General features: G+C 42.0%; 3 protein-coding genes across 3 annotated transcripts; 2 read left to right on the forward strand and 1 right to left on the reverse strand.

The window, feature by feature from the left end:
• Window positions 1-4,339: 4,339 nt before the first annotated feature.
• LOC133253393 (interferon omega-1-like) lies at window positions 4,340-5,330 on the reverse strand. Its single transcript, XM_061427036.1, has one exon. The coding sequence runs from the start codon at window positions 5,071-5,073 to the stop codon at window positions 4,786-4,788; it is 288 nt and encodes a 95-aa protein (XP_061283020.1). The 5' UTR covers window positions 5,074-5,330; the 3' UTR covers window positions 4,340-4,785.
• A 2,738-nt stretch (window positions 5,331-8,068) lies between these two features.
• On the forward strand, window positions 8,069-10,363 carry LOC133253394 (interferon alpha-2-like). Its single transcript, XM_061427037.1, has one exon. The coding sequence runs from the start codon at window positions 9,695-9,697 to the stop codon at window positions 10,250-10,252; it is 558 nt and encodes a 185-aa protein (XP_061283021.1). The 5' UTR covers window positions 8,069-9,694; the 3' UTR covers window positions 10,253-10,363.
• Window positions 10,364-16,301: 5,938 nt separating this feature from the next.
• LOC133252542 (interferon beta-3-like) lies at window positions 16,302-17,991 on the forward strand. Its single transcript, XM_061425182.1, has one exon. It carries the CDS (start codon window positions 16,579-16,581, stop codon window positions 17,137-17,139), a length of 561 nt encoding a protein of 186 aa, XP_061281166.1. The 5' UTR covers window positions 16,302-16,578; the 3' UTR covers window positions 17,140-17,991.
• Window positions 17,992-26,685: the final 8,694 nt, after the last annotated feature.

Consider the following 26,685-nt stretch of genomic DNA (forward strand, 5'->3'; position numbering starts at 1 on the left):
GAAGTAATGGGACTGGATGCCATGATCTTCGTTTTCTGAATGTTGAGCTTTAAGCCAACTTCTTCACTCTCCACTTTCACTTTCATCAAGAGGCTTTTGAGTTCCTCTTCACTTTCTGCCATAAGGGTGGTGTCATCTGCATATCTGAGGTTATTGATATTTCTCCTGGCAATCTTGATTCCAGCTTGTGTTTCTTCCAGTCCAGCGTTTCTCATGATGTACTCTGCATATAAGTTAAATAAACAGGGTGACAATATACAGCCTTGACATACTCCTTTTCCTATTTGGAACCAGTCTGTTGTTCCATGTCCGGTTCTAACTGTTGCTTCCTGACCTGCATACAAATTTCTCAAGAGGCAGATCAGGTGGTCTGGGATTCCCATCTCTTTCAGAATTTTCCAAGTTTATTGTGATCCACACAGTCAAAGGCTTTGGCATAGTCAATAAAGCAGAAATAGATGTTTTTCTGGAACTCTCTTGCTTTTTCCATGATCCAGCGGATGTTGGCAATTTGATCTCTGGTTCCTCTGCCTTTTCTAAAAGCAGCTTCAACATCAGAAAGTTCACGGTTCACATATTGCTAAAGCCTGGCTTGGAGAATTTTGAGTATTACTTTACTAGCATGTGAGATGAATGCAATTGTGTGGTAGTTTGAGCATTCTTTGGCATTGCCTTTGTTTGGGATTGGAATGAAAACTGACCTTTTCCAGTCCTGTGGCCACTGCTGAGTTTTCCAAATTTGCTGGCATATTGAGTGCAGCACTTTCACAGCATCATCTTTCAGGATTTGGAATAGCTCAACTGGAATTCCATCACCTCCACTAGGTTTGTTCATAGTAATGCTTTCTAAGGTCACATTATTTCACATTCCAGGATGTCTGGCTCTAGGTGAGTGATCACCCCATCGTGATTATCTGGGTCGTGAAGATCTTTTTTGTACAGTTCTTCTGTGTATTCTTGCCCCCTCTTCTTAATATCTTCTGCTTCTGTTAGGTCCGTACCATTTCTGTCCTTTATTGGGCCCGTCTTTGCATGAAATGTTCCCTTGGTATCTCTAATTTTCTTGAAGAGATCCCTAGTCTTTCCCATTCTGTTGTTTTCCTCTATTTCTTTGCATTGATCGCTGAGGAAGGCTTTCTTATCACTCTTGCTATTCTTTGGAACTCTGCATTCAGATGGGAATATCTTTCCTTTTCTCCTTTGCTTTTCACTTCTCTTCTTTTCACAGCTATTTGTAAGGCCTCCCCAGACAGCCTTTTTGCTTTTTTGCATTTCTTTTCTATGGGAATGGTCTTCATCCCTGTCTCCTGTACAATGTCACGAATCTCATTCCATAGTTCATCAGGCATTCTATCTATCAGATCTAGGCTCTTAAATCTATTTCTCACTTCCACTATATAATCATAAGAAATTTGATTTAGGTCATACCTGAATGGTCTAGTGGTTTTCCCTACTTTCTTCAATTTATGTCTGAATATGGCAATAATACTAAATACTTAATACCAAAACAGGGGCAACACAGAAGGGGGACAATACACAGCCCGAAAATACAATGTAGGAAATAATTAGAGGTGGCAATGTTAACATCAATGAGATCTTTGTCATTCATATCAATATTCATACACTTGAGAATTCCAGAAACAAACACGAGAGAAATTATTCTTCGTGAGAAAGATGTTCAATATACATAGGAAACACATTGAATCTATAATTAAATTTTAAAACTGCTTGAGCTAAATTTCAAATAGTATAAAACAATGAGTGAAAAATATAACGTTACATAGCAATGTGAACAGAAACACTGGAGCACTGAAGTTTTACCTCAATGCTGTGCTTGGGAGCCTAGTTGCTTCAGTCGTGTCTGACTCTCTGTGACTCTGTGGACCATAGGCTGCCAGGCTCTTCTGTCCATGGGATTCTCCAGGCAAGAATACTGGAGTGGGTTGCCATGCCCTCCTCCAGGGGATCTTCCTGACCAGGCATCAAACTGGTGTCTCCTCTTGTCTCTTGAATTGGCAGGCAGGTTCTCTACCATTAGCTCCACCTGGGAAGCCCAGTAGAATGCTGCTGCTGCTGCTGCTGCTGCTAAGTCGCTTCAGTCGTGTCCAACTCTGTGCGACCCCATAGACCGCAGCCCACCAGGCTCCTCTGTCCCAGGGATTCTCTAGGCAAGAACACTGGAGTGGATTGCCATTTCCTTGTCCAATGCATGAAAGGGAAAAGGGAAAGTGACACTACTCTTACTGACCCCATGGACTGCAGCCTACTAGACTCCTCTGTCCATGGGATTTTCCAGGCAAGAGTACTGGAGTGGGGTGCCAGTACCTTCTCCACAGTACAATGCTTCTAGTCTGTAAAACACCATATATAAAGTAGTAAAGAGAAGAATGGAAACTATCATTTAGAGGAGGAAATTAGCAATTAACACTCTTGGGCCCTTAACCTACAATAGGAAATATAACTTGTTTCAAATATCTATAAACCATCCATGAAAATTATCATACATTAGACTTCACAGAAAATATCCATAATTCCTCCAGGGGAAAAATATTGTTTTAAGTTGTGTGCCCAGATCACAATGCCTACAATTAATTTTAATATTATTTTAAAGCTTCATTTAAAGATGTAACATCATCCTGATAAATTATGTCAGGTCAAAATTAAACCATAGAATTAGCAATTTTGTAAGTAATGGAAATTAAATCACTACGTGTCAAATTTTCAGAAGCAAAGATACACACTGCGATGAATTCATATCCTGGAGACATGAATAGAAAATAGATTGGCCTCATTCATTAAAGTCAACAAGAATATTCATATAACATTAATAGAAATAGTATAAGAAAGTATCTGTCAAATGCGCACTTCTGAGTGACCATGATTTGACTGTCATTCTGTGGAGTAAAGCTTGCTCTTCTCAAGAGAGTGGTAGTCTAGCTTATAACTCACATAATCATCATCCAGGTGCTTCTCAGAACAATCACCAGGCATGCAGCAGACGTGCCTGTCACACAATATGTTAAAAAGACTACAACGGAGAATATTTTTAAATGTGTACTCCAAAGTTAAGATTTCATAAAATTCCTCATCTTGCTGTTTCACTAAGGATCTTCTTACGTGAAACTGTCCTTTTTTCGAACTTCAAGTATATGATACGTAAAAGCATGACAATGACTAGGCACTGAGGTGCCCCTGCTCAGATCCACACTGCAGCTCTGTAGTCTTGCCCAGCCCTGTATTTGCACCACCAGCAGAAGTTGTTACTGTGGTGGAAAAGACAGATAAGATCTTGATATCACTATAGGAATTATTTTTCCTCATGAATCCCTGTAGAGTGTCCTGGGGATCTGCAGGGGCCCACAGACCACACTTTGAGAACTGCTGGTTTCATGAATTTCCCTGCATCTGCTTTGGTCCGAGTGGCTCTGTAGCTTTAAATTCACAAGTAATTTCCTTGGTTCTTAAGATCAAATCTAACACCATTCAAAAGTCTATCACTGGGCCCTTTTCCATATCTCCAGGGTCATGCCATGATAGCCCCTACATGCATGAATACAGTCTACCGACTCGGTCTTGTTCACGTCTCTAAAAGTACCAGAACCATTCCTGTGCAGGGACACTATATGCTATGCTTTGTTTTGTATTATTAGTTTTTTTTTTTATTATTCTGGGAAATTTTGCTCTTCATGAGTTACTTAACAAATTCATACTCATTCTTCAAGTCTCATACTTCGGATTACTTCCCTGGGGAGACTGCTGCTGCTGCTGCTGCTGCTGCTAAGTCATTTAAAGGTGGTCTAAATGAGCTTCCCAGGATACTCACTGCCATCAACATCTGATACTTCTGTGTAGCCCAGGGCCCAAATGTAAATACCTAATTATCTTATAACTACTTCTTTCATGGAAATGTCCTTGCTCCAGTGTGAGCTTTGTAAGGTCAGGGCCTCTGAGTCTCATACTGAAGACTCTCCACAAGGCCAGCAAATAAAGGAACACACTGCACAACATCTTTCTATATGTAGTTTTACAGCATTAGGCCTCTGGGAAAAGATTCAAAAGGAAGAGGAAGAAACGTGTCTTCAAATACATTTCATGAGTAAATAAAAGGTACGTTTGTATTAAAGAAAATTCTATATTCTTATGGAATAAATTGGAGAAGGAAATGGCAACCCACTCCAGTATTCTTGCCTCAAGAATCCTGTGGACAGAGGAGCCTGGGGGGCTGCTGTCCATAGGATCGCATAGAGTCGGACACGACTGAAGTGACTTAGCATGAATGGCATGCGTGCATGTAATAAATATAACATAAATGCAAGTACCATAAAAGTAAATAAATTAATATAAATAAATGAGTTCAGTCAGTTCAGTTCAGTCGCTCAGTCGTGACCGACTCTTTGCAATCCCATGAATCGCAGCATGCCAGGCCTCCCTGTCCATCACCAACTCCCGAAGTTCACTCAGACTCACGTCCATTGAGTCAGTGATGCCATCCAGCCATCTCATCCTCTGTCGGTCCCCTTCTCCAATAAATGAGGTACATTCATAGAAAAACATGTTATTCCATAACATTCAGCCACAGGGCATCAGATATATTTCCTTTAATTCTAAAAGCAGATGGATATTGATATTCTCAATATTAATGCCAATATCAAATGTCACTCAAACTATTTCATAGCTAAGGCAGAAATCAGAGTTTTGGAAATGACTGAAAATGAAAGTCTGAGCTAGGACACGAGTCACTGAGAATCAGGTTCCTTCTTACTCCTGAGTTTTCTTAGGAACCAGTTAACACAGAAAGCGCCTCATGATTTCCACTCTGACAGTTTCCCAGCCCCAGTCACTGTGTTCGTTCTCTTTCAGGTAGACATGGATGCCCTGGAAGTACCTCTTCACGGCCAGTGTGGGGCCCGTCCTTCCCAGGGCAGGGTCTTCCTCTTCCATCACCTGCCCCAGGCAGGCGTCAAGGTCGTCCAGCTGCTGATGGAGTCCAGTGTGGAGATGCTCCAGGAGGGTTGTGTCCCAGGCAGCAGAGGAGCACTCTGTGTGGAAGAGGTTGAAGCTCTGCTGGAGCATCTCGTGGAGCACAGAGAAGGCCTGGGCCTCTGGAGCTGGCTGCCACTCACCTGCTCCTGAGGGAATCTGAAGTCTTTCCTGTAGCCCAGACAGGAAAGAGAGAGATTGTGTTTATTTGATGCAAATGTGAAGGTCTCCTGCTTTTCCAAGTCAAGGCTCTGAGGCAGTTCATGGATTCAGAGGAAGAGATGGGGTTGGAGACAAGCATCATCAGTATCATCATTGAGGAGATAAAGAACCATTGGTCAATTCCTCAAGGAAGCATTCCGATTGAGATGAGCGTTTGTGAGCTTTGTTTCATCTTCATTTCATCTAAGGATCTTCTGTTGTGTGCCTCTTAAATATTAAGTCCAAAATGTTCATATCCTGAGTTTACCCAGATACATGTACTACCTCATTTTGGGCTTGCCTTTCAGTTCAAGAGCCTGGAAATCTGTCATGAGTTTCTGCTCTTCTGTATCCTTACATTGAAGTAAAATGTATTCATTAAAAACGTAGATGTTCTAATTCCATGGAATGCTTATTATGTCAGTAACTTGGAACTAATGATATATTAAGAGGTATTGGATCTTTCTTCCTGATGCTAAGATCAACTTTTAAGGAAACTTTGTTAGACTTCTTTTTCAAATCTTCTTTTGCTGCCTCTGCATATTCCTCTTGAAAGACTTGATCAGACGTGAAAAATATCTGAGCTTTATATGCATGGATCTCACCTTATTCTCCTCAGCAGAACTTTTAATTTGTCAATTTTGGTTGTATTTACTCTCCATAATTGAGGAAATTACTAAACATTTATTATGTGCCAATCCAAATGCTGAGCTTGTTACAGAGTCCAAGTTGCTCTGCTTGCAGCTGGGTAAATCAATGAATCCAAGACGAGGTGTTGGGAGCAGGAAAGGGCTTTATTCGGGAACTGGCTGACTGAGAAGAGGAAAGGCTAGTGCCTCAAAATAACCATCTTGTGGGGGTCCTGGGTACCAGACTCTTTTATGAATCAGACATGGGAGGAGGTGAGGAAACAAAGTAAAGGACGTTTAATTCCTGAAAATATCTCCCAGAACAGCCAGCAAGCCTCAGGTAGGCAAATGTGTTAGTTGCACTTCCTGATAGTCATTTCATGGGTGGTGTGAAATGGAATATCTCATGTCATGTCAACAAACAAAGATGTCATATCGATCTGTGATTCTGGCCTTCCCAAATGTGAATTTCTGGGACAAAAACAATTGAAGTCACAGAAGCAGATCCAGTGTAAATTCAAAATTAACCCTTCCTGGTTACAAACTAAGCCTATAACCAAGATGATGAATCCTCCAAAGTCACTCTCATGAAAGTAAAGTGTAACCACCGCTCCTGTCCAAGTGTTCAAGTGGTTAGAATGTGCCTTTTTTATCCCAGGCCCTTGTCCTTGCCATGTCCAAGCATCCCACTTTTTTATTAGCTCCTTTTATACAGTTTTCATATTGCTATCTCTTCTTTGACATTTGTATTTCAGTTTGTAAAAGCTGTGCTAATGCTCCTACAATCTTTTCAATTTCCACTTTGAGGTTTATGGCAAAAACAGGAACAGAAAATGTAAATGAATAGAACAGTTAATGTATTTCCTCAGCGATTTTTCAAGAGATCAAAACTTTCCACTCATTGAACATTCCTAGAAAGTAAAAGTAAGCAGTGAATGAAGACGTAACCCACAAAGGTAAAGTAAATGATGTAATGAGTAAACTGTAGTGACTTCTCTGTCCAAATGACAAATGTCACTTAACTACACAAACAGGGATGAAGAGCTCTACAGAGTGACAGATTTCAGACCAGCTTATGTGAAATAGTTTAGCTGCAGACAGAGCCAGGGGAGGGTAGCAGGCTCTTAGGCACAGTGTTACCTAAAAGGATAGTGGACGGCTTTGCTAACTCCCAGTGTCTACTTATTTATCTTTATTTGTCTGTTTACATTTCTCACTCTTCGTGGATGTTAATGGATTCTGAGGATGTAAACCTATTAACTCACCCTGAAAAGAGACAGGGGTACAGACTGGACGGTCATTTTATTCATGTGTGAGGGGTCAGCTGTTAGCTGGAAGCTACTAGATGTAGTGTTTGGACAGCACATCATGTTCACGCAAGAGATGAGATTAGATGTTATAATGTTGACCAGTAAGCTGAGCATTAAGGGAAGGGAAGCAGGTCATCTCAGGGAAATTCTATCCAGTTTCCATAGTTGGATGTGTGAATTTTCTGCCTCGTGGGAACAGTTAACAGATACTGAAATCTTATGTGTCCAAGCATTGTCAGAAGTACGTTACGTCCTACAATCTTCAGAAAAATCCAGAGAAACTTATATGATTATCAGTTCCATATAAGAGGAGACAACCGTAGTGCCGAAGGTCACACAGGCAGTGCAGGCTGCAGCTGTGACATCAACCCAGGAGTCTTGCCCCCATGTCCACTGTCTCATGCACCGGACCGAGCTGTCTGCTCTGACAATGTGCTTCCTATTTTAGAGGAAGACTTAGTAAGGTCTTCCTTTCCAGTTCCTATTCGTCATTGTCACAAAAGTGCCATTCGCTCATTCCAGGGACATGACAGTCAGTAGATGACAGCTGAGTACACAGTTCCCTTTGCACCTGATAAGTTCCAATCCTATATTTCAAGTGGTGTTTTGTTGAGATCTACAGAGGAGCCTGGCCAATTTTGGCAACTACACAACAACTCTGAGAGTCTCTGTTTCTACCTGAGATAATATTTTGAGAAATTATCCAGAAAGTTAAAAAATCCATTTAGATTTACTCTTACTATCTTTGTTTTCAGAAGATTATCATTTTCTGAAACAGTCTTCAAATACTGCTACTGCTGCTGCTACTACTGCACGCTTCAGTCGTGTCCGACTCTGTGCAACCCCAGAGACGGCAGCCCACCAGGCTCCCCGTCCCTGGGATTCTCAGGCAAGAACACTGGAGTGGGTTGCCATTTCCTTGTCCAATGCATTAAAGTGAAAAGTGAAAGTGAAGTCGCTCAGTCGTGTCCGACTCTTAGAGACCCCATGGACTGCAGCCTACCAGGCTCCTCCATCCATGGGATTTTCCAGGCAAGAATACTGGAGTGGGGTGCCATTGCCGTCAAATACTAGGTCTACTCAAACTTTGGTGTGTATAGTTCTCTTAGAACTACTCCTGGGACAGAGCTGAAGCTCTGATACTTGGGCCGCCTGATGGGAAGAGCCCACTCTCTGGAAAAGACCCTGATGCTGGGAAAGATTGAGGGCAGGACAAGAAGGGGACAACAGAGGATGAGATGATTCGATTGCATTGGATCGACTCAATGAACATGAATTTTAGCAAACTCTGAGAGATAGATGACAGGTTGGACATGCCTTAGTGACCAACAACATTGGGACAGAGACCGCTCTGTGCACTTTCTCTGGGACAGACACCTTCCTGGATTCCCCACATGTGCCATTACTGCCTTTAGGGAGCTTACGATCTATCAGGGCGGTCAAATGTTACATAATTAGATGCATTACTTAATTACAACTGTGCACAATGTAGCTAAAGGAGAATGCTTAAGGTTAATGAGGAATCAAGTGGAGGCTGAAGAGTAGAGTGCTCAAGTACCACTTATGCAGTTAATCCTGACTGTTAGCAAGTTAAGTACTCTCTCTGAGTTTTCAGTTTCCTTATTTGCAAACATGTCAATAATTAGAGTAATTATCTCATAAGGAAGGTGTGAAGACGACTGTCATGTTTATTAAAAACACTTTGCTGAGAGCTTGCATGTAAAAATTTCTGTCATTAATATAATTACAAATTATCTGTACCTTATAGAATTGGTAAAGACATGCCATTACAAGGATTGAATGTAATTGCAACCTCAGTATCCCTGAGTGTATGGTAGATTATCACTTCCCAGGGAAATATTTAAGGAGATGAGATTATCTGTATTATCTCACAAAGACTGAAGCAAAGGATCCTGTGAAATATCATAGTGGTAGAGGCGAAAGAGAAATAAACCCAGGCAAACATGAATGTTTTAGGACAACCAGCACCTTAAAAAGTGCCTTGTGAATTATAGTTGCAAAATAACTCATTTTAAACAAATGATATCAGTGATATTGTTCCCTATAATGTCTCCAGGGAGCTTAAGGCCTACTCAGGTGATATCGTAAAGGTACAATCACAACTGAAATTTTTTAAAGAAGGGAGAAAAGGGTAAAATAGGAAAAAATGAGAAAAATCAAAAGCTTCTCTCATAAGCTCTTTTCGTACTGAGCATTTCTTGGTGACCTGGAAAAGCCACGTTTTGTATGAATATTTCGTCTTTCTCTGACATTGACGAGACTCTTCTCCCAGGAACAACTAAGAAGGTGTGAGAAGCATAACATACGGCTGTGTAGCTATCAACCACAGTGGCACGCATGATTTGATGTCCCCCACGTACGCACTCATGGCAAAAATTATCGCTTGTATTGATTTCATTACAAAGAGTAGAAAAAGAAAGGAAAGGGCAAACTGGAAAAACCCAGAAAATGAAAGTTTCTCTACTCACTCTTTAAGAGCCACCCATCACCCCAAGCCCTCAGAACTTGCCTAGACCTCCCCTGCAGGCAGTCCTGCGAGCCCCCAGCATCCCAATGGCCCTCCCCATCACTGTGCTGCTGGCCCTGGTGATGCTCTGCTCCAGCCCCACGTGCTCCCTGGGCTGTGAGCTGCCTGCGAGCCACGGCAATCTGGAAAGTTTCACACGTTGGAGTCAGATGGAGAGAGTGCCCATTGTGTCCTGTCTGAGGGACAGGACTGACTTCAGATTTCCTCAGACCCTGGTGCATGGGACCAGGCTTGAGGAGACAGAAGCCACAGCTGTTGTACACGAGTTGCTCCAGCAGACCTTCCAGCTCTTCAGCACCACGGGCTCTTCTGCAGGTCGGGACGAGAGCCTCCTGGACAGATTCCTCGTGGGACTTGATCAGCAGTTGGAGGACCTGGACACGTGTCTGAGGGAGGGAAGGACACTGGAACAGTCACCTCTAGGGAGTGAGAACTCCAGATTGGCTGTGAAGAGTTACTTCCAGCGAATCAGTGTGTATCTCAAAGAGAAAGAATACAGCCACTGTGCCTGGGAGGTTGTCAGCGTGGAAATCAGAAGGTGCTTGGTCTTTGCCAATGAGCTCATTGGAAAACTCAGGAAATAAAGAAGGTGTTGAATGTGAAAACGGTTCATCTCGTCAACTAAATGGCTATTTTCTAAGACTCAAAGTGCAACCTTTAACTCTAGTTTTGTGTCAGATGACATATAAGTAATAGCTAATATGTGGGATTATTTAAATGTATGTTAAATATTTTGTTACCATAACTGTTTAAAACAGATTTAAGAACTCATTTTTCATATCTTAAAAAGTTGTAATATTTATTTATTTATCTAAATTATTGGAAATATTTACTCTGTTCATAGCATTTAAATCTTTATCATTCATAAGATATTTGCTTTGTACTATATTTTTTATGACTACTCTTGTTTTTCACTTGAGAAAATAAAAGTTATTTGAAAAAACAAATTGACTTGCACATATCTTTGAATAAAATCTAACCCAAAGCCTGATCCTACAAGATAAACCTATACTGAAGTCACCTGAATAAAAAGGGAATGGGGTTACCCACCCTGGGTCATAGAAAGAACAATGGACAATGTGAGGAGGGATTGAATGTGATTCTTGAGACATAGATCAGAGGTGGGAGGGAGATGAGTGGAGAAAAGCCCAGGTCATGGACATAGTTTCCTGCTTGGGGCCTGTAAGAATCGGATCTCCTTCAAGGATTAGTGGAGAACCACATACATCATGCGGAGAAGGCACTGGCGACCCACTCCAGGACTCTTGCCTGGAGAATCCCAGTAATGGGGGAGCCTGGTAGGTGCAGTCCTTGGGGTCGCTAAGAGTCGGACACCACTGAGCGACTTCACTTTCACTTTTCATTTTTATACATTGGAGAAGGAAATGGCAACCCACTCTAGTACTCTTGCCCGGAGAATCCCAGCTACGCGGGAGCCTGGTGGGCTGCGGTCTTTGGGGTTGCACGGAGTCGGACATGACTGAAGCGACTTAGCAGCAGCAGCACATACATCATAGGCCGTCAATCTGCATATGTGGAATGTAGGATCCTGGAGTAGGATGTGGAAGGGAGAGTAAGTTTTCTACACTTAGCCACTCCTGAGAAGAGAGTCTTCCTAAATTGTTCAAATGGAGGCAAGAAGAAAAAGGCAGCCTGGGGATTGCAGAGACAGCTAAGAGATGTGAGACCTGGTAGCTGCCATGTGACTCTAAAGAAGTAAAAGGGTTTCTTAAGCTTATTTATATATATTAAACACACATCATCGCTAAACTTTTAAATAACTCATACAAAGGAATGCATACCCTTGACTTCTTGGAGGATGCATCCTAATCCTATACTGTTAACAATTTAATGGGTATCCTTCCAGACATTTTTATATGTAGTTAATAAATCTATACATATGGACATACTAATGTATATCACATAAATATCCATTTTTCATATACTTCAGTTTCTCATTTATTTATATTTCCTTGCAAATAGATCTTTGAGATTTTTCATTTATACATAAAAATAGATTGCCTAGTTATAAATTGCTGCATTATGTCTTAAATGCAAAACTAAGATAATCATAAAGGCTTATCTTGAAAGTGTGGTAAGATTAATTGCCTTAATTTATAGCACATGCTCACAATGGTACCAGACACTTCCTAAGTAATCCTTACGTATTAACGCCTTGGGTTTGAATCTGGTTAGAAGATTATTTCCTGATGTTCTGGGTCTGTGCTCAGGAAGATGAGGCAGTTTCCAGAGAGCTGTTCAGAGACAGATTCCTGCAGCTCCCCACCACTCGGTGAGAGGGGAAATAGCCATTCACTGGGATGACGAGGCCAAGCCTGTTGCAACAATACCCAGAGTTCTAGACGGAAACATTCCTACCTGGCACACAGGCCAGCTTACTACAAGGACTCACCCCCACCCTCACTGGATTCTTTGTTTTCCCTGGAGTTTAGGAGCTCAGAGTTTCAGCCAGGAAGCCACAGGCATCTGGCAGGCAGTCAGGACGATCCTCTGCTCTGTGCACTCAACTCAGCCAGGAGGCCACGCCAGAGGGGATTCCCAGGCTGGATCCTGAAATCCCGTTTCGGCAGCTTGCATTTACTTTCCTTTTCACTTGTTGCATCAACTTCGTTGCTATTTTTGCCTTCTGTGTTTCGTTACACAATCTCTGATGATGTAACAAAACTCAAGTCACTTGTCGGATTTGAGTATGTAGATGGCTTTGCTTTGGGCTGTTTCACTTTAAGGAAGATTCAGAAACTGCCTCAGAGACAGGAAACTAACCCAGAACCCACACAGTGGGACTTGCTCACATGTCAGCTGAGGGCAGCCTCTGAGGCTTGTTCAGCAGCTGCAGTCAATGTGTTGTCCTTTTAACCATTTTCTCAACCTTGGGGTAGCCTGACTCACTGCACCCCTGATAGTGATTCTGAGGATTAACGTCCACTTCAGAGAACGGCCTGGGATCTGAAGTAAACGCAGGCTTGATGCAGACGAGCATGTTCTGAAAGGGCAGGTCTGAGTGTCCAGCATCAGCGGGTCCTGGCAGCAAACAGTGACAACAAGGCCTGGGCTGCTCCTGCCTGTTCCTGGGCCATCGACCCTCTGATGGGCGCATTCTGAGAGTGACAGGGGAGCACAGTGTGGGATCCTCTGGTTGGGTATGTTCTGGAGGAGTTAGGAGAGCTAGGCAGAGAGGCCTTCAGCCGAGTACCTAGTTCCAGCTGCATTCTGAAGTGAGCTAGAAAAAAAGTGCACAATGAGTCTATCCAAGGCCTGTGACAAGATGTGCAGGGTGTGAGAAAAGGGAAGAAAGAAGACTGCAACCAGGGGCACTTAGATCTCTCTGCATATTGTCCCTCTCCACACCAGGTGGGAGGCCTGAGGAGGGGCTCTGGGCCCATGAGTTGTTGGCTGTGAGCACAGGGCAACCCCAGCCTGGGCAGAGTCAGCCTCAGGTGCTGAGAGAGGGCGAGAGCGAGGCCGCAGCTGGAAGGTGGGAAGACACGCTCTTCCCTCAAGCTGGAGACAGACTTTCCATTGTGGTCCTGAAGCTTCACAGGAGCTCTCTAGGTTGCCAAGCAAAATGTCTCCAGTTAGGTTGGCCCATTTTTAAAATTTGTATACACTTATACAAATGGTTGGTTTTCTTTTGAGTTGAGTTTCTCTTACTCACTACTATGTTTGTGCATTTATTGTGCTTCTTACATCTTGTTATTAACAACCCTATTATAAGCCTAGACAACAACTTCTTTATTTATGCCATTTTAAGGGATTTTACATCATTTCGTGTTTGGTACTGTTATCAATAGTGCTGGTATAAGTATTCTTTACTTATATCCTGATGCATATGCACTTGATTTTTTTTCCCAGGCTGATTGCTGCAGTTACTAGATCATAGGCTATGCATATTTCAACTATGCTACAAAATGTTTTTAATTTACAATTTAGACACCAAGTAGCAGTTGCTCTATATGAACATCACCCTTGACGTTTTCAATCCTTTAAAATTTTTATTTGCAGACAATATACATTTATTTAAACATTTGAAAATCCAACCAAATACTTTTAGATATGGCATTTGTAAAGTTAGCCAGATTAAAAACCAAAATTATTTTGTTATGTGTTTGTGTATGAAAATGCAAGGAAAACCCAGTCCATTAAAAAGTAGAAAATGTAATGAAAAAACTGTTTCTTTCATTCTTGCAACAACAGTAAATAATAAATATGTTGGGGAAAAAACTCAAAAAGAATGTCAAGAATATATAATCAAGCCAGTAGCAAAAGTTTATTGAGAGACATTGTAAAAATAGTTCAATAAATTGGCAGCATTTTCTTCTTTGGTTTATGAAGTAGTTAAGAAACATTTGATAAATATTTGTCACTAAATGACAGTGTCAGTCTCAGTAGGAGGTGGCCTTGGCAGTCCCCTATTGTAGACTCTGTATTCCCTTCTCACTGATGCTGACCACCTCATCACATGCTTACATGTCTTTCGCTTTCTCAGAAGAAGAATTAGTTGGGCAAATTGCTTAATCCTTATGGATGATTAAGATGAAAAAAAGAGATAATCTGAATGTAACAGAGAAAGCTTCTATTTTTCATTAGTTTCTGGCCATCTAGTTTGGATCAAATTTCAATTATAGACTTGTCCTTAGAGGCCAAAAGTGAAGGTAATTTGCCTGTCAATGCTACATTCAAAAGGATTAAAGTCTGGGACTTCCCTGGTGGGCCAGTGGTTAAGAATCCACCTGCCAATGCAGGGGACATGGGTTCCACCCCCGGCCAGGGAGGATTACATGTGCTGTGAGGCAACTAAACCTGTGCACCCCAACTACTGAGCCTGTGCCCTAGAGTCTGTGCTCTGCAGCAAGAGAAAGCTCCACAGTGAGAAGCCTGAGCACCTCAACTAGAGATCAGCCCATGCTTGCTCCAACTAGAGAAAGCCCACCTGCTGCAACAAAGAGCCAGTCCAGTCATAAATTAATTAATTAAAAATTACCTAGTCTACACTTTATTAAGAACTCCTTAATGCCTCTCCCCCACGCCTCCCCCCCCCCCCGCCCCCCCACACACACACTCTGGTTGTAGCAACTTTTTATTTATTTTATTTTTGGTTGTGAGACTTGTGGGATCTTAGTTCTCTGACCAGGGCTGGAACTCGGGCCTCCTGCCCTGAAAGCATAGAGTCCCAACCACTAGATCTCCGGGGAATTCCCAGATCTCCTTCGTTTTTTACCTAATGTTCTTTTTCTATCCTGGGATGTCATTTAGGATGCCCCATTACCTTTAATTGCCACGTCTTCTTAGGCACCTCTGGCTATGACAGTTTCTCAGTAGTAGACATTTTATGTTATTGTCAATGGTATCATTTTTAAATGTTGTTTTCCAACTTTAAGCTCATATAAAACGAAGTGGTTGATTTTTAATATTGATCTTGTTTTCCTACTGCTCCCTCCATCTTGAGCTGTGTTGGTCACCACGGAGCCGACAACCCCATGTGGCCAACTGAGCGCTTGCCTAGTCCAGCCTGAGCTGTACTGTGACTAACAGCATGCACCGTATTTTGAAGGCACTATGAAAAAGAAGAATGTAACTATCTCATTGCTAGTTTTGTATGTTTTATGTTGAAATGATAACATTTAGATATATTGTTAAAGAAAATATACTGTTCAAATTAACTTTTTTCTTTTTACTCTCTTGATGTGGCCTCCAGAAAAATTTAAATTGCACCTTCATATAAAAAGAAGTAGTTTTTTAATTTCCTAGCTGCAGTCACCATCTGCACTGGTTTTGGAGCCCTAGCAAATAAAGTCTGTCACTGTTTCCATTGTTTCCCCATCTATTTACCATGAAGTGATAATGAGTTTGAACAAACTCCGGGAGGTACTGAAGGACAGGGAAGGCTGGTATTCTGCCTTCCATGGGGTCGCAAAAAGTTGGACCCGACCTAGCGACTGAAAAACAACAACAAGGTTGATAAAGTTATGTGATGTCTTGCTCCTTATGGCTAAGGCCTCCAAAAAAATTCAGGACAACTTAGTTTAACATCATTCTGTTTTGTTTTTTATATACATTATTTTTTCTTTTATGTAAATATATTTATTTTTAATTGAGTGATAATTGCTTTACAATATTGTGTTGGTTTCTGCCATATATCAACATGAATCAGCCACAGGTATACATACATCCCCTCCCTGTGGAACCTTCCTGCCCCTTCCCACCCCTCTAGGAACGTCACTCTATTTTAGATTGAAAAAAATAGGTGCCTTTTTTAAAATTATAAACTGCATATTTTTATTTTAAATCATACATATATCATGTATTTATTGTTCATCAACTTAGTTTAACATTATTCTCTTATAGATGTAAAAAATAGGTATCTTTTTTAAAATCATAAACTGCAAGTATTATTGTTTGGTAATAGCATATTTGAGAATTAAACCTAATTCTTATGAAAAAGAAACTCTTCCAAACAAGGCCCCCTGTCCACAAATCTCATAATATGAAAACAGAAAAAGAAAAATCTTTTCGAAATGAAAGAATCCTGTAATAATCTAGTTCAAAAGATTTGGCTTATATTTTTCTTTAACATTCAGCAATTCATTGAAACTTTAAAAAACATTAGAAATTCTCAGTTTCTATATCTTTTTTCCATGTGGTATATGTAAATTAAAATAGCAAGGAGCTTAAAGAAAAAGAGTTTTGGAGGCAACTAATAATTTAAATGACACAGGAAAACTGAAAGGGAGAACTGAAAGTGGGAAATTCCTCTCAAATAGAAAGAATGGAGGGCCATCCTGTATAAGTAGCCCACACTCAAGGACGAAGGACATTCACTTTGCAAACCCTTGAAGACTCAGCTTCAGCACCTAATAGCAGAACAGGTAGCCCTGTGCCTGATTTCACCATGACCCACCGTTGCCTCCTCCCAATGGTTCTCCTGCTGTGTTTCTCCACCACAGCTCTTTCCAGGAGCTACAGCTTGCTTCAATTCCAACAAAGGCGGAGCCTTGCAGTGTGTCAGAAACTCCTGTGGCAGTTACCTTCAACTCCTCAACATTGCCTCGAGGCCAGGATGGACTTCCAGATGCCTGAGGAGATGAAGCAAGCACAGCAGTTCCGGAAGGAAGATGCCATATTGGTCATGTATGAGATGCTCCAGCACATCTTCGGCATTCTCACCAGAGACTTCTCCAACACTGGCTGGTCTGAGACCATCATCGAGGACCTCCTTGTGGAACTCTATGGGCAGATGAATCGTCTGGAGCCAATCCAGAAGGAAATAATGCAGGAGCAAAACTTCACCATGGGGGACACAACCGTTCTTCACCTGAAGAAGTATTACTTCAACCTCGTGCAGTACCTGGAGTCCAAGGAGTACAACAGGTGTGCCTGGACAGTCGTGCGAGTGCAAATACTCAGGAACTTTTCTTTCCTGATGAGACTAACAGATTACCTCCGTGACTGAACATCTCCCACCTGTGGCTCTGGGAAGGGACAATGTGACTTTGAGGTGAGACTCTTCAGCCAGCAGAGGCTCTTAAAGTAACTGACAGTGCAATGCACTGGATTTCAATGGACAGTTAAAGACTAAGCTATTTTTAAATTGATTTATGCGTTATTCATTTATTTAAACTTTTATGTGAGAAATAAATTATTTATGAAACAAAAGTTAACGTGGCAGTTTCAATCTCAACTTGATTTATGTGACAACACACATTAAAAATTGCAGAGCACCTTGGAGACATTCATTGCAAAACAAGCCTGCAGAGTAGTAGAGTTTTTGGCCCCTGCCTTTGAGGCATTTAAAATACAAGGAAACCATGTGGAATGTCTAAGTTATATGCATGCTCTCCATGTATCCATACTGTTTACCTACTCTTGTCTTTTCACTTCTTTAAATGTACCAGACAGCTCATTTTGTAGGGCTTCTTGATATGATGTGGGGTTTTTTTTTATTATTAATTAGGGAGAAATGTACATCACCTTACATTTGAGAGTCTTACAAAGTAAGGCTTCTTGATGCCAATAAAATCGGGGAAATTCCATTTAGTTTATAAAATTCTTACTAAAGTAAATGAAAAATTCTGACCTTCTAAATGGCCTTAGTTGCTTGTGTACTCCAACCTTTATTTCCAACAATGTTGTCCTCAGAAAGAGATTTCAAGAATATGAGTTAAAAATTACTTAAAACTACCATCGGGTCACTAGAAATTGTCAAACATGGTAATTCTCTCAATTAAAAGTAAGTGAAAAGTAATCATGAAATTATTAACAAGTTTACATCCACTAAAAACAGAAATGTAAAAATATATTAAAGACTTGTTTTAATACAAAGAAAATTTAATTTAAATAATGTTTATTAAAATGCTATTGTTAAAATTATACTTTAAATACCTTATATATATTTATTATAAAACTGGAAACTTGAAATATTTCATTTAAAATAAGTATATTAATTAAATAGAAAATTAATTTAAAAATAAATCGCTGTTTTTTTAAAATATTCCTACTTTTTAGCTACTGAATACTTAACACCCCCAATTAACGGCTGAATCCTTGAAAGACACTCTGAAAGTTCCAGAGCATTCCAGGAGCTCACTGTTTTCTGGTCACTTGCCCAGGTGGTGGCCGCAGTCTGTCTCAGCCCTAGGAAGTCCCCTCAAACCGTCCCATGGTTATTTGTCCCCTGGCCACCGCTGAGTTCTCCTCTGTCTGCAACGCACTGCCAGGGTCCCATAGCCAGTCTCATCGCCTTGGCTGTTTCTCACGTTGTCCAAAATAGCTCTAAGCCTATAGTCTCACAGACTCCACCTGGCCTCTCTTTGTGTTCAAGGCCCTCCCATCGTCCCATCGCCCATAGTCTCACCCCCACCGCCGGGTTTAACTTTGTCCACACCGCAGTTCTATCGTCCCATCGCAATGTTCTCACCGCCTCCGTTGTTTTACACGTGTCCGCGATGCCCTCTGACTTCCCAGGGCAAACATTGACAGTCTCATCTCCACCGCAGGTTCTCCTGTGCGCGCATCGCCTTCCCGTGGTCCCATTCCCTATAGGCTCATCGCCGCCGCCGGGTTTCATTTTTTTTCAATGCAGTCCCAGTCTTCCCATCGCCCAAGGTCTCATCCCACCGCCGTGTTTCACTTTCTGCACAATGCCTTCCCACTGCGCCTTAGCGAAGAGTGTCCTCGCCAGCGCCAGGTTCCCCTTTGTGCGCAACGCCCTTGCATCGTCCAGTAGCCAATTGTCTCATCGCTGCCACAGTTTCACACTGTGCGCAACACCCTCTCAGCGTCCCATAGACAAATGTCTCATCGCCGTGGCTGGCTTTCACTTTGTCCGCATCGCCATCCACGCTTCTCAAAGCCAAAAGTCTCAAAGCCACCGCCGATTACCCCTTGGTGTCCAGCTCCCGCCCACGGTCTCATCACCTATAGGCTCACGGCCGCCGCCGGTTTCCCCTTTGTGCACAACAATGCTGTCCTGTCTTCCCATCGCCAATAATCCCATCTCCACCGTGGTGTTTCACTTTTCTTCAAAGCTGCCCCATACTCCCATCGCCCAAGGTCTCATCTCCACAGCCTGGTTTAACTTTGACCTCTACTCTGTCCCATTGTCCCATAGCAAATAGTCTCATCGCCACCGCAGGTCCTCCTGTGCGCGCATCCCCTCCAGTCGTCCCATAACCAATGGTCTCCTCGCTGATCCCCAGCCTCACTTTGTCCTCAACGCTGTCATAAGGTCACATCGGCTGTACTCCCATCGCCACCCCGGGTATCGCCCTCCCATCGCCCCGTAGCAGATAGTATCATCGCGGCCACCATGTTCCATTTTGTGCTCAACGCCCTCCCACAGTCCCACAGCGAATAGTCTCATAGCGGCCACTGTGTTACACTTTGTTCTCCAAAAGCCCTCCTATCATCCCACAGCAAATCGTCTCCTAGCCACCGCGAGATTCGACCTGTGAGCAACACTCCAGCAGGGTGCCACAGTGAATAGCCTCTTAGCTGCTGCGCTCCATCTGCGCAATGCCCAACCCCCCGCCCCCGCCCCTCCCCATGGCAGCAGAGCCAGTAGTGTCATCACTGCCACTGTGTTTCTCTTGGTACACAACGCCCTCCCATTGTTCCACAGCCAATAGTCTCCTCACCACCACGGGACTCCACCGTGATTGCAACGCAAGCCGCCACCACCCCCCACCCCAAATCATTAGGGACAGCCAATATCTCATCGCCGCACAGCCAATAATCTCATGGCAGCTACAATGTTTCACTTTGTCAGCAACGCCCCCTACATCGCCCTGTAACCAATTGTCTTATGCCCACCCTGTAGAATGCAAAAGTAGGAAGTCAAGAGATAACTGGAATAACAGGCAAATTTAGACTTAAGTACAAAATGAAGCAGGGCAAAGGCTAACAGTTTTGCCAAGAGAATGCACTGGTCATACAAACACCCTTTGCCAACAACACAAGAGACGACTCTACACATGGACATAACCAGATGGTCAATACTGAAATCAGTTTGATTATATTCTTTGCAGTCAAAGATGGAGAAGCTCTACACAGTCAGCAAAAATAAGACCAGGAGCAGACTGTGGCTCAGATCATGAACTCCTTATTGCCAAAGTGAAGTAAAGTGAAGTGAGGTCACCCAGTCCTTCCTGTTCGACTCTTTATGACCCGATATACTGTAGCCTACCAGGCTCCTCCGTCCGTGGAATTTTCCAGGCAGGAGTACTGGAGTGGGTTGCCATTTCTTTCTCCAGGGGATCTTCCTGATCCAGGGATTGAATTCAGTCTCCCACATTGCAGGCAGACACTTTACCATCTGAGCCACCTGGGAAGCCCAAATTCACCCTTAAAATGAAGAAAGTAGGGAAAAACACTAGATCATTCTGGTATGACCTAAATCAAATCCCTTGTGATTACACAGTGGAAGTGACAAATAGATTCAAGGGATTAAATCTGATAGACAGAGTGCCTGAAGAACTATGGATGGAAGTTCATGACATTGTACAGGAGGCAGGGATCAAGACCATCCCCAAGAAAAAGAAATGCAAAAAGGCAAAATGGTTGTCTGAGGAGGCCTTACAAATAGCTGAGAAAAGAAGAGAAATGAAAGGCAAAGGAGAAAAGGAAAGATATACCCATTGAAATGCAGCATTCCAAAGGATAGCAAGGACAGAAAAGAAAGCCTTCCTCAGCGATCAATGCAAAGAAACAGAGGAAAACAGTAGAATGGGAAAGACTAGAGATCTCTTCAAGAATCTTTGTATCTTAGAGATACCAAGAGAATATTTAATGCAAAGACAGGCAACAAAAAATGGACAGAAATGGTATGGACCATTTTTCTAACAGAAACACAAGATATTAAGAAGAGGTGGCAAGAATACATAGAAGAACTACACAAGAAAGATCTTCATCACCCAGATAACCATGATGGTGTGATCACTCACCTAGAGCCAGACATCCTGGAATGCAAAGTCAAGTGGGCCTTAGGCAGCATCACTACGAACAAAGCTAGTGGAGGTGATGGAATTCCAGTTGAGCTATTTCAAATCCTAAAAGATGATGCTGTGAAAGTGCTGCACTTAATATGCCAGCATATTTGGAAAACTCAGCAGTGGCCACAGGACTGGAAAAGGTCAGTTTTCACTCCAGTCCCTAAGAAAGGCAATGCCAAAGAATGCTCAAAATACCGCACAATTGCACTCATCTCACACGCTAGTAAAGTAATGCTCAAAATTCTCCAAGCCAGGCTTCAGCAACACGTGAACCGTGAACTTCCAGATGTTCAAGCTGGTTTTAGAAAAGGCAGAGGAACCAGAGATCAAATGGCCAATATCTGTTGGATCATAGAAAAGCAAGAGAATTCCAGAAAAACATGTATTTCTGCTTTATTGATTAAGCCAAAGCCTTTGACTGTGAAGATCACAACAAACTGTGGAATATTCTTGAAGGGTTGGGAATATCAGACCACCTGACCTGTCTCCTGAGAAATCTGTATACAGGTCAAGAAGAAACAGTTAGAACCGGACATGGAACAACGGGCTGGCTCCAAACTGGGAAAAGAAGTATAGCAAGGCTGTATATTGTCACCTTGCTTATTTAACTTATATGCAGAGTACATCATGCAAAATGCTAGGCTGTATGAAGCACAAGCTGGAATCAAGAATGCCAGGAGAAATATCAATAACCTCAGATATGCAGGTGATACCACCCTTATGCAGAAAGTGAAGAAGAACTAAAGAGCCTCTTGATGAAAGTGAAAGAAGAGAGTGAAAAAGCTGGCTTAAAACTCAACATTCAAAAACTAAGATCATGGCATCTCGTTCTACCACTTCATGGAAAATAGATAGCGAACAATGGAAACAGTGACAGACTTTATTATCTTGGGCTCCAAAATCACTGCAGATGGTGAGTGCAGCCATGAAATTAAAAGACACTTTCTCCTTGGAAGAAATGCTATGACCAACCTAGACAGCATATTAAAAAGCAAAGACATTACTTTGCCAACAAAGGTCTGTCTAGTCAAAGCAATGGTTTTTTTAGTAGTCATGTGTGGATGTGAGATTTGGACTATAAAGAAAGCTGAGTGCCGAAGAATTGATGCTTTTGAACTGTGGTGTTGGAGACGAACTTTGCGAGCCCCTTGGACTGCACCAAGATCAAACCAGTCCATCCTAGAGGAAATCAGTCCTGAATATTAATTGGAAGGACTGATGCTGAAGCTGAAAAGCCAGTAATTTGGCCACCTGATGTGAAGAACTGACTCACTGGTAAAGACCCTGATGCTGGGAAAGATTGAAGGCAGGAGGAGAAGGGGGTGACAGAAGATGAGATGGTTGTATGGCATCACTGACTCGATGGACATGAGTTTGAGCAAGCTGTGGGAGTTGGTGATGGACCAAGGGAAGCCAGGGGTGCTGCAGTCCATGGGGTTGCAAAAAGTCGGACATGACTGACCAACTGAAATGAATGAATGATTTGGGGACACAGGTACCTTGTGTTCAGTGGCTTTTTCCATCATCAGCTCATGTGACTCCAAATTGAATGTGGTACTTGAATTACTACACTCGCCAGTAAAGGGATGAAGTCTGGTGGTTCACAGGGGATGTTTCCAAACACCAGGACTACACAGGGCAAGAGCACTTCCTCTCACATTCCATGGCCTGGATTTATCCTCATGTGAATCTCACTGCAATCAAGTTGTGAAATTATTGGGTGAGGAATGCATGAAAAAATAAGTTCAGGGTGCTGACTTTCAAAAATGCACAACATGAAAGTTGAAAGTTTTTGAGGGGGCAAAAAGAGGACTGTAGCCCAGGAGACAGCACATCAGATAGCTCTGAGAAGCTGTTCCAAAAAGGCACAGAGGGATATATGTGATTTTGGTGAAGGGAGAGTACATGTAATCATGTGCCTATTTTTTGTAGAAGTTTTCCGCCAGTGCCGTGAAGGTTTCTTGGAGTCACAAGAAGCAGTCATCACCATGAAGGATGTTCCTGCTTTCTAGATATGAGGAGATAGAAGAATCAGGTTTGTAAAATGGGCTCCTGAAAACATCTAACCTTCTGAAGACTTGTTCTGCCAGTTTTCCCTGCTCACAGCATGCCTCACTTCTGCTTTCCACCCTGAATTCCTTTCCAGGGGTGTTAAAAATCAGCAGCTGCAAGAGCACATGATTAAATCCTTGTAGGTAGATGGCAAGTGCCGATGGCACGTGCTAGTTTGTACTTGACAGGGCATGAGACCACGTTCATGTTTGCACTATTTGTCCAAATGAAGTTCTGGGTAGGGGTCGAGGGGAACAAGTATTGTTCTTGCTTGCATACACTTTGTTAAAATACAATCTGACCCAAATGCTTTTTCTCCAAGTTCAGCTTTGGGGAGAACGACAAGAATGCCAGTCATAGTTCACAGTATCATCGACTGTTTGAAAGAAACGTCCAAGCTGATCCCCAAAGGCATTGCCTACAGGAAAATATCCACAGTGTAGACAGGTTACTTGCTGTTTCCTTACTACCCAAAGGAGACAAGAAAAGAAGAATCAGGCAATTCCTTGCAAGTACTTGAGGATGACTGAAGAAAAACTGATGAGTGAGTCCTCCATTTGGGTCCACAATCACGAGTCTCATTCTGATCTAAATATAGGAAATGGAAAGTTGAACTCAGTCTTCCTGAAAATGATCTTCAAAAAATATCACACACGTGCTGTGGGCAAGGACTAAAGAAGACTAAAACAAAATTTTTGTAGCAATGAAGAGTTAACCGTTAAAACTAATTGCAACTTATGAAACACTATATAAAATATTTGACAGATTATTACGCTTAGTCTATTAATTACCACTGCTGCTGCTGCTGCTGCTAAGTCGCTTCAGTCGTGTCCGACTCTGTGCGACCCCATAGACGGCAGCCCGTCAGGCTCCCCCGTCCCTGAGATTCTCCAGACAAGAACACTGGAGTGGGTTGCCATTTCCTTTTCCAATGCATGAAAGTGAAAAGTGAAAGTGAAGTTGCTCAGTCGTGTCCGACTCTGAGCGACCCCATAGACTGCAGCCTACCAGGCTCCTCTGTCCATGGGATTTTCCAGGCAAGAGTACTGGAGTGGGGTGCCATTGCTTTCTCTGATTAATTACCACTAACAGTCATTTGCCTGGAGAATCCCAGGGATCGGGGAGCCTGGTGGGCTGCCGTCTATGGGTTGCACTTCAGTCGGACATGACTGAAGTGACTTAGCAGCAGCAACAGCCACTTAATTAGTTTTCCTGTTACCCTGCTGATGAGATAACATTTATGTTGCAGGAAGGTAAATAATACAGGATAAGATAACAATTCAAGTAAACATCTGTTTTCCACCCTTTTATGTTAAAGTGGCAACACACGTGTATACTTATTTAATATAAATTGTACAAGTGTGTGTATATATATACACACATATTGTTCAGTTGCTAAGTTGTATCCGAGTCTTTGTGACATCATGAACTGCAGTAAGCCAGGCTTCCCTGTCCTTCACCATCTACTGGAGCTTGCTCAAACTCATGTCCATTCAGTCAGTGATGCCAAGCAACCATCTCATCCTCTGTTACCCGCTTCTCCTTCTGCCCTCAGTCTTTCCCAGCAACAGGGTCTTTTTCAATGAATTGTTTTCTTCTCAGCAGGTGGCCAAAGTATTAAAGCTTCAGCACCAGTCCTTCCGATGAATATTCAGGGTTGATTTCCTTTAGGATTGACTGAATTAATCTCCTTGCTGTCCAAGAGACTCTCAAGAGTGTTCTCCAGCACCACAGTTCGAAAGCACCAATTCTTCAGCACTCAACCTTCTTCTTTTTTTTTTTTTATCATTTACCTCCCCTTTCTTTTTTTTTTTAAATTTTATTTTATTTTTAAACTTTACAATATTGTATTGGTTTTGCCAAATATCGAAATGAATCCGCCACAGGTATACATGTGTTCCCCATCCTGAACCCTCCTCCCTCCTGCCTCCCCATACCATCCCTCTGGGTCGTCCCAGTGCACCAGCCCCAAGCATCCAGTATCGTGCATCGAACCTGGACTGGCGACTCGTTCCATATGTGATATTATACGTATTTCAATGCCATTCTCCCAAATCATCCCACCCTCTCCCTCTCCCACAGAGGCCAAAAGACTGTTTTATACATCAGTGTCTCTTTTGCTGTCTTGTATACAGGGTTATTGTTACCATCTTTCTAAATTCCATATATATGCATTAGTATACTGTATTGGTGCTTTTCTTTCTGGCTTACTTCACTCTGTATAATAGGCCTTCTTTCTGGTCCAACTCTCACATCCCTACAACTACTGGAAAAACCATAGCTTTGACTACATGGACCTTATGGCAAAGTGATGTCTCTGCTTAACACACTGTCTAGGTTAGTCATAGCTTTTCTTTCCAGGAGCAAGCATCTTTTGATCTGTGGCTGCAGTCACCCTCTGTAGTGATTTTGGACTCCAAGATAATGAAATCTGACAGTTTCCACTTTTTCCTCATCTATTTTCCATAAAGTAATGGGACTGGATGCCATGATCTTCAATTTTTGAATGTTGATACACCTATACACAAATAGGTAGATAGATAGATATGGGGGGGGGGTCTGTTTTAGCTATGCCTCACATTGGTTCTCTAAAAAGGTGGTTACTTCAGAGCAGGGAAAAAAAATAGATCTTATATGTCATTTACTTGATGGCTGAAGATTTCAAATTTTAATTTTGAAATTAATATTATAATGGAAAATGTGTTCATTGAGATTGGCATATTCATTCCAAAAATCCTTCTCTCTGTTTTGTTTTCCATGCAAACAATCTAAATTATGATAACACAGAATGAAATATTCTAAATGCAAAAGAGATGTTTCAAAGATTAGAACATTTAAAAAGAATTTGAAACTACAACATTTCCATGTTTAATCCTGATGCTTCTCTATGTTAAAACTAATTAAACTCTATTTGAACTTACAATATAACAGATGAGGTGGCACTACTGGTACAGAATATGCCTGTAAATGCAGAAGACACAAGAGATGTGGGTTCCATCCCTGGCTTGGGAAGATCCTCTGGAGAAGGAAATGACAACCACTTCAGTATTCTTGCCTGAACTATCCTTTGGACAGAGGAGCCTGGCATGCTACAGTCTATGGGGTCACAAAGAGTCAGACATGACATAGTGACTAAACAACAATAATCATGCAGAAAGCTATACAACCAGAGAAACAAAAAAGGAAAGTTTGTGTTTGATTTTAGATGTGATTATGTTTCACATAAGAAAACAATTCACGTCTTGGAGTTCACAGATATCACTGGAAGTCCCAATGCTGGAATGGTTCTATATTTATTTAAAATCTGAGGATAAAAGGTCTTATTTGTGTAATAAAATTTAAAAAACTTATAACCCTGATAGGAAACCATGTCAGATCTGAAATACTATCAAGAACATAAGAAAAGTACTTTACCTTATTTTTTAAATTACATACCATTTGTAGCTCATCATGAACAA

The sequence above is a fragment of the Bos javanicus genome, chromosome 8 (genome assembly GCF_032452875.1).
Source record: "Bos javanicus breed banteng chromosome 8, ARS-OSU_banteng_1.0, whole genome shotgun sequence".
Lineage (NCBI taxonomy): Eukaryota > Metazoa > Chordata > Mammalia > Artiodactyla > Bovidae > Bos > Bos javanicus.

Bases quoted from the DNA above. Each gene is read 5' to 3' on its own strand.
- LOC133253393 (XM_061427036.1), bottom strand. From the start codon at position 5,073: ATGCTCCAGCAGAGCTTCAACCTCTTCCACACAGAGTGCTCCTCTGCT.
- LOC133253394 (XM_061427037.1), top strand. From the start codon at position 9,695: ATGGCCCTCCCCATCACTGTGCTGCTGGCCCTGGTGATGCTCTGCTCC.
- LOC133252542 (XM_061425182.1), top strand. From the start codon at position 16,579: ATGACCCACCGTTGCCTCCTCCCAATGGTTCTCCTGCTGTGTTTCTCC.